The sequence below is a fragment of the Myripristis murdjan genome, chromosome 18 (genome assembly GCF_902150065.1).
Source record: "Myripristis murdjan chromosome 18, fMyrMur1.1, whole genome shotgun sequence".
Lineage (NCBI taxonomy): Eukaryota > Metazoa > Chordata > Actinopteri > Holocentriformes > Holocentridae > Myripristis > Myripristis murdjan.
This window is the reverse complement of record NC_043997.1, coordinates 15,672,717-15,680,301: the sequence shown is the minus strand read 5'-3', so window position 1 is coordinate 15,680,301 and position 7,585 is coordinate 15,672,717. Positions and strand designations below refer to the sequence as shown.

At 43.0% G+C, this 7,585-nt stretch overlaps 2 protein-coding genes across 3 annotated transcripts in view; both read left to right on the top strand.

The window, feature by feature from the left end:
• The first annotated feature begins 3,013 nt into the window (after positions 1 to 3,013).
• On the top strand, positions 3,014 to 4,714 carry msantd1 (Myb/SANT-like DNA-binding domain containing 1). The gene is made up of 3 exons (XM_030075738.1): positions 3,014 to 3,267; positions 3,433 to 3,726; positions 4,420 to 4,714. Exons 1-3 carry the CDS (start codon positions 3,014 to 3,016, stop codon positions 4,712 to 4,714), a joined length of 843 nt encoding a protein of 280 aa, XP_029931598.1.
• A 2,278-nt stretch (positions 4,715 to 6,992) lies between these two features.
• Positions 6,993 to 7,585, top strand: part of rgs12a (regulator of G protein signaling 12a) — a 41,040-nt gene continuing 40,447 nt past the window's right edge. For both annotated transcript variants that reach the window (XM_030076958.1, XM_030076957.1), the window contains exon 1: positions 6,993 to 7,162. The gene's annotated coding sequence lies outside the window, so the exon portion shown is untranslated. The remainder of the gene's footprint in view (positions 7,163 to 7,585) is intronic.

Below are 7,585 nucleotides of genomic sequence, written 5' to 3'. Positions count from 1 at the left end.
AGTGGAAACAGCGCAAGAGCAGCCCCAAAATCTCATCACAGTAAAAACCTTGTTTTTTGTTTTTGTTTTTTTTTTTTTTGTTTTTTTACAGAAACAATGAACAAACCAGCAAAGCCACACAGTGTAATCAATCACAACAAACCCCAACTGGTTGAGCAGCTTACCTCAAATAGGAAACAGCAGCTAAAGCCACAGAGCAGAGCCGACCGCGGTCACTGCAGGCCATCTGAGGACACGGGACAGTCATGGACACCTGCAGAAGTTAACACCATATGATATGAAGCCGCAATGATTACCACCGCCAGTGCACACCCTCCTCTGCTGACACCACCGGCTCTAGAGTGCCGAAAGTAGTGTGTGAACATGGTGGTGAAGTAAATCTGACACAATGCCCAGTTGAGCCTTACTTCATGCAAGCGCCTGTGTCACTGATGTACTACACTTAGCCTAGTAAATCACTAAAGTTTACTAATCATCCATTTATGCAGTATTTTGATTACTGAGGCACAAAAAGACACCGACTCCATAGACTGTGGACTCATTTGCTCACTATGACAAGATGTTGGGACATCATCCCACTTTGTCAAGCTTTAATAAACATGCGACTGTTCACTGTGTAAAATACTGTATATGGCAGTCAGCCAATACACAAACATTTATAGACTTCTGTAGTCAGTCTAAGCCAAAGTGACTTGGACTGGGAATAGGCAATAGGGGATGGACTGGTAATAAATCATTATGGTACTAAGTGAAATTAAGTGATATGTCCCTTTAAAAGTACATCACCAGCACTTGAAAAGATTTTACACTGCTCTATTCTGTTCTATACAAACAGTGGAGCTTGTCTCCAATTTTACAGCATTTTAAGCTGTACTTGGAAGTGTTTTTGTTAATTCTCTGAATAATAAAAATAGATCCTTGTTCTGGAAATTTAGTTTGTAGAGTGGATTTTGGTCAGTTCTCTTCCGTACATGGACAAATTGAAAAACAATCTTGGAGATCTGTGTTATACACCTTCTGTCTTGATTGAGCCAATTATGTTACTGTAATGTAGTTAGATTTTACTGATTACTCACACTAGTGACTTCTAATTCTAGACATGGGACGCGTATGACCAGTTTATCTGTAGATTAGTCTGGCTCCTGGATTAGTAGTCTGGATTATGTCCACCTTAATGGACGAGAAAAAAAAGGTATGCAGATAACTAAACACACTTATAATGGATCCTAAGTGGATTCAGCCATGACACTGCAACAGGCAAGAAAGATTAGGCAGCTGCTGTAATGAAAAAACATAATGTGCACTCCAGTTTAAGAACACAAGACTTCTTACTGTATATTGGCATTTAGGTATAATAATAAATCCAGAAGACATGTTTTTTTTGTGTGTGAAATAGCTATCTAACCTATTTTTATCACAACACAGAAATAATCACAGACATTCAAGAAGTCAGTCGAGCATCAAAAAGCCATCAGATTTCAACACACCCTGAAGGCCGCAGTGAAAAGAAAACACACATAGCCTTTCACATCAACTTTCAATTGCTCCTCCGTCTCTGCAAAGACTGAGCTTACATTTATCTTAAGCGACAGATGTGATGGATTGGGCGAGGCTGCCAATTTGTGGTATGATGAATGGACTGGCCGTCTGTCAGGCCTCTGAGGAGCAGATGGGTTTAGGGTCTAATCGGGCCAAAACTGAGTTAAGACAGAGTGACAGCAACGAGTGCTACTAATAAAGATGGAGTGAAGACGGGTCACAGATGACTACTGACTGTTTTACCGCATTACAATCTCTGCTCGTGTCACTGTTTGCTCACTTAAGCTGACAGAGATGAATATGGAGAGAGAGGGAGTTGTGGCTGAGATGCTGGACAGAGAGAGGAGTTTGGGATGTCACATGCACCACAGAGACATCCGGGCTATACACTCATTTTACTGCTTTTTAATTGTGTCAGCCGGGGAACTTTTGTGGCATAACATAGTATCATGGGAGGAGCTGAGCAGCAAGGGAGTCTCTGAGGCAGGCAGAGAGAGGGGCACAGGGAGAAGTGCACATGGTAGACAAAAGAGTGGCAAAGACATGGAAGTATTAGGATAGACGGCAGAGACCCGCCCCCTGTGTGGAGACCAGGAGAGGGGGAGGGGAAGGGTCTCCAACTGGTCAGAGAAACCCTTTCTGCAGGGGTCCATTGTCGTCGACCAAGGCTATGAAAGCAAAGCTGATTAGGACGGTCGACTTACTGTATTCCATTGCAGGGGTGCTAATGGTACGTTTATCACCACATGTTGCTGTTTTGCCTACTGTCTTCCCCTGTAATTTGCTCCCAAAGTGTTTCACAGCGTTTCAGTGGAGCACTTTTGCTTGCTATTTAGGTATATATGCAGCAAGCTGGGAGTATTTTCTCCTCTTCTGTGCAATGTCAGCTCAAGCAAATCCTCCCTCTCCTGTTTCAAAAGGACTTGTCTATTATTAAAAGCTTTTAAATGGAGCAATGTCTTGGCTGTGTGCCAGATCCAATGTCTTGTTGCCAAGGAAACACATACCCCTAGTCTCGCTCTCTTTTTCCGTCCCCTGCGGCTTATATTTCAAAACTGTCAGCAACCTTGTGCGCTTCCACTGCTGCCTTTCAGCTAAAAGCTTTTTGTGCTGCCAGTGGAGCAGGGGAGAGGGAAAAAGAGAGCGGATGGGAGTGGTTAGAGGAGAGGGAGAGGGAGGGAAAATGAAGGGCCTCCTTCACCGTTGCCAAGGCAACTTGACATCACAGTGACGAAAACCCCACTAAAAGCTTTTAACCGGATTCCTCTCCTGCCTTAGGCCCCATTTTGAGTCCTCTTTCAGCTAAGCTAGGGGGAAGGGCACAGGCAGAACGGTGTGTGCCTGTTTACAGGTCTCATTCCCTCACTGCAGACCTCTACAGAGGCCTTAGCAAAGGAAAAGGTTTTCAAACTCAACCTCTGTAGACTCTATTTTTGCTAATTGTGCCAGCATAGGCCTGGACAACTATTTCAAAATGGCTTCAGAGGACAGTTTCAACTACCTCGTGCCGGGACACAGTGAGAAACACAGGCGGGCCCGTAACTGGACTGACGGTGAAATGAAAGCCCTTCTTTACGTGTGGGAGGAACACCACAACGAACTGAAAATGAGCAAAAGGAACGCAAAGGTGTATGAGAAGATGTCCCAGAGGTTTTTCGAGCTGACTGGAGAGCAACGCTACAAAGAGGAGATCAAGATGAAAATCACCAACATGTCGTTCCAATACAGGCAAGTGTAATAGAAGTCTGCCCTTCCTCGGTGAACCTGAGCTACATATTCATCCAGAATTGGGACTTGTTATGCATGCTGAAATTGCACACTTTGAAAACTTTTTCTTGACTATAATGATAACTTGACAATAAACATGTAACCACATCTGTTCTGTTCACACAGGAGACTGAAATGCACCAGCAGTGAGAGTGGGGAGACACCAGACTGGCCATATTACAAGGCCATTGAGAAGATCCTCTCTAAGCCACTGGAGAACGGCAGGATGAACTCCTTTGAGTTTCAGGCCTCCACTGCAGGTCCGTCCACTTCCTCCCAGTCGGCAGAGACCCTGGTGCCCCAGACAGAAGAGGGGCTGATCGGCTTCCTGCCAGAGTACACAGGCTCCTCAGACGAGATGGAGATGAAACAAGAAGTGGACTCTTTGAGCTCTGACAGTGTGCACACACTGGGCTCCAGGTAACAAGGAACTAGGCTTTAAGAGAGAGACGCAGGTGTGCGTGTGTTTGTGTGTGTGTGTGAGAGAGAGAGAGAGAAAGAGGTGAAGAGGGTGAGTCTTTTAATCACTATACTTCTGTGTTCTAGCTTCATGTTAACAATCAACCAGTTAGTGAATTCAAATACACTGAAAAAATAACTTACAAGGCTTTACTTTGTCACATTGTCTAATGTGTTTCATTACACAATGTGTGCTATTCAAATTAAGAATACATTTATGCTATTTCTGTGGTTTGAGACCGTCTAATAAATATCTGTGAATACAAACAATTCTCGTCCAAAGCCAGACACCGGACCTAAGACACAGATATGTGCTGTATAAATTGAAAGAATTCAAAGAATAAACCTGCAAAGTATAAGTGATTTGTAGTGAACCATGCAGACCCAACCATCTAAGCTCATTGTTATTCCACAGTTTTTCTCAGTTGAACTTAAAGAGTCCTGACTTTAACTGACCCTCAGCAATTTTGCATAATGCACCTTTAAATCATAGATTGAGATCTTAGCACTCTGGTTTCTGGTTTTGTGAAAGAGTAGTGGAAGTTCACAAATACTTCTTGGATTTGTCCTGGATGATAGTAATAAAATATTCTTGAATTTCTAACGGGAAAAAAACAACTGTCTGCCATAAAGTGTCGATTCTCTCCTCCCAAGCTCTCATCCAGCCCCAGCCAGGAAGAAGCGGGCTTTCATGAAGCACCTGTCGATGAAGAGGAAGAAACTGCGGGTGATGCAGGCCATGCTGCAGGAACAGAGGAGGGCGAGCCGGGCTGTGGAGGAGACGTGCAGGGAGGTGCGCCGGGCCATGCACCAGCAGAACCTCCTCCAGGTCCAGTGTCTTCAGCTCCAGGAACGTATGATGAACCTCCTGGAGAAGATGATCCAGCCTCCCTCCGCCACATCCGCAACCTGGACTCCGAGCGGGGCGAAGGATTCCAGCAAGGCGTGAAGATTTGGCTCCATCCCAGCCCAGCCTCACCTGAAGCCTTGCTTTACCACAAAAGGAATATACAATGTATATATTTTACATTTGAGTTGAACATTTATAACGTTAATAAAGTCAATGATATACCTATTGTTCACACTTTATAATCTATAAGAGGTTACAGCCTTTGTGTTCATGCAAGGTGATAGCACAAGGTATAGCTATATCAGATCCTGTGTCTTGGTATTTGTGAAATATCCTATTATGCTTTTATTGAGATAACAACAGTCATGCAAAAATAAACCTCATCACTTTAATTTTGTTGCTGTGCCAGGATAATTACGAGTAGGGGAGGTTAGAGGCCAAAACATCAGAGTTTGGGGCCTTGTGCACCATGCTGTCTTATTAGTTAAGGGAATTAGATGGTAATTAAGTACTGGATGTAATGAGCCCTGCTGTTCCTGGAGAAATTAGAAACGACATGTCAGATGGCAACATGGCCACACAAACTTTACTGTTCTGATGAAAGGTAATTTCACTGAATATCAGCTTTGAAATATGTCAGATATATGCTCTCTAATAGTAAAAATAAAAACTGTGTCTCCCATTGATAACACTGAATTGCTGTCTATGGATAGTCAAATTTATGATGCCAGACTCATGTAAGTCTGCATGAAAAACAAACTGGAAAAGATTGATGACTGACAGTAGCTACAATGACTTTGTATCAATAAAGACACATTTCCTGGTTTAAGTGGATTTGAATTGACTCCATATGTATTTGTGTGACCACACAGATTATATATTGTCTTGGGTCTCTGCTTACATACTGCTTGTTCTAAAGAAGGCCACACAAAAGGCCATGGAAATAACATTATGCACATTTTAAATCTAGTTGGCATTGTGCTTTGCGCATCACATATAAATGCTAATTTCAAGACAGACACCATTATACTGTCCTCTTTACATATGAATAAAAGCACAGACACTTTCCTGAGATCCCAGTGAGTTCATTTGTGAAGGCCTCCTGTTGTTCGTTGCACTGCCGTTAAATTAAACTGCATTGCTCTGTCTTAATTTCCTGTCTCTCACCAGTATAGTGACTTGGCTTAATTTCTGAAGCAGACTTTCTTTACTAAAATACAGAAGTACTCAAAGAGCAAAAACTGATTGTGTTAACATTTTGAGACACATTGCCTTCCAGATGATTTTGAGAAGACTTGGAGAAATATCGGTAACATTGCACGACATTGTCAACTCCATGGACGTCACTCCATTATGAAAATGTTTTTCATCATTGAAATTTTGCTTTCAAATGTTGCTCATAGTGTCTAGGAAACAGTCAGTTTGTTATGGCCAGCAACAGACAGAGCAGCTTGTCCGTCATCCTGATGAGTGATGCTGGTTCACACAGACAGACAGCTCCACAGAGAATGAAACAGATACATGAGAGTGATTGCTGTGATAGCACCTATGACAGTCTACTGGGAACCAGGGTAGCTGAACAGGCAAATATCATAGGATCCCATTCTGTCAACAGAACAGCTCAAGGAAATACATCTATGTCACTGAAGAGACATGTTTCAGTTGTCAGACTGCAAATAAAATCTGTCCTGTGGCAAATACAGACATAAACTCTTAAATTCAAACACACAGGGAGAGCACACCCTGAGGGAAAAACTGTTAACAGGTATTTTAAGTTCACATATGATGACATAGTTGTCCAGTTTCTTCCCATTGCCTACACCTTGCCAGCCTGTGCATGTGGGCTGAGCATAGTAAACCCATGTGACTTGAGTGCCCTTGCAGCCGTTGCAGCCCTTTGGCCAGATGTATTGTTTACAAGCCACCAGCGGTTACACAGTGACTGCAGCGAGCCACATGCATGCTGCTGCACGGATAACACAGGCACTGGTAAGCCCTCTAATCTGCACAAAAAAAAATAACACGGGAATGGGTGAGCCGTCTAATTTGCGTAATTGAATCCAGTTTGTTGAAGAGTATTGATAGCATTGTGCGTTTCTAAATTTAACCTTCCGGCGTGATTCACTTTGACACACACTTAATTGCATTCTTAGACGCGGTTATTAAACCACACTGGTGCGTTTAAGTGGTTTGGACGTTGCAAGTTGATTTACAGTGGTGCAAAATGAGGCTGTCAGCTCCGGTCAGTCTCAGCCAATCGGGTCACTTAAACGTTTGAATATTGAACATGACAGGCGTGGTGGTTGGCCAAAGGGATACGTCACGTGCTGCGGAGACGTTACGCTGCCATGGTTACTATGAAAGACGCTTTGTAATCTCGGCAGTGAATGGAGGAGGGTGGTGCTTTCGCGTCGGCGTATGGATTACTAAATTAATGGAGGGAAAAAAAAAACATTGAGAAAAAAGAAAACTTTAGACGCACTATGTGAGAAATGTACACGTTTGGACATGTAAACCCGCGGACTTAACTTTACCGAGCTTGAAAAGGTAATAGTAAACATTTGCTTCATCAATAGTTTCAGTTTTTGAGGGCTTGTTTTTAAAAACTAGCTACTTTAAAAGAAGAAAATAACCATGTAGCGCCTTTAGAAAATAATCTTTGTGGTGTCGTTTCAGTGTGTTCAAATGTAGCCGTTTTAGTCCTTACATTTAAACACAATGACTGACCGAAACCAAGCGTCGGGCTGTGATTGAACTGTTTTTGAGTGGGTGATCCAGCTGGCGCCCTGCTCGGGGAGCATGTGGGTGGGTGGAGGGGTGGATATACGACTTATTTGCAAGCTGTCTAGGGACCCAAACGCATCCTACGTTTTAACTTTAACAAGTAACTGCAAAAAGAAGTTTAACGTCATGATATGACTTGGGAAAATAAGTACTTTTGGTCAAAATGAAACTCGCACTCACTCTAAC

Coding starts and splice junctions, on each gene's coding strand:
- msantd1 (XM_030075738.1), top strand. CDS start 3,014: ATGGCTTCAGAGGACAGTTTCAACTACCTCGTGCCGGGACACAGTGAG. Junction 3,268..3,432: donor AACATGTCGTTCCAATACAG/GCAAGTGTAATA, acceptor CTGTTCACACAG/GAGACTGAAATGCACCAGCA. Junction 3,727..4,419: donor GTGCACACACTGGGCTCCAG/GTAACAAGGAAC, acceptor TCTCCTCCCAAG/CTCTCATCCAGCCCCAGCCA.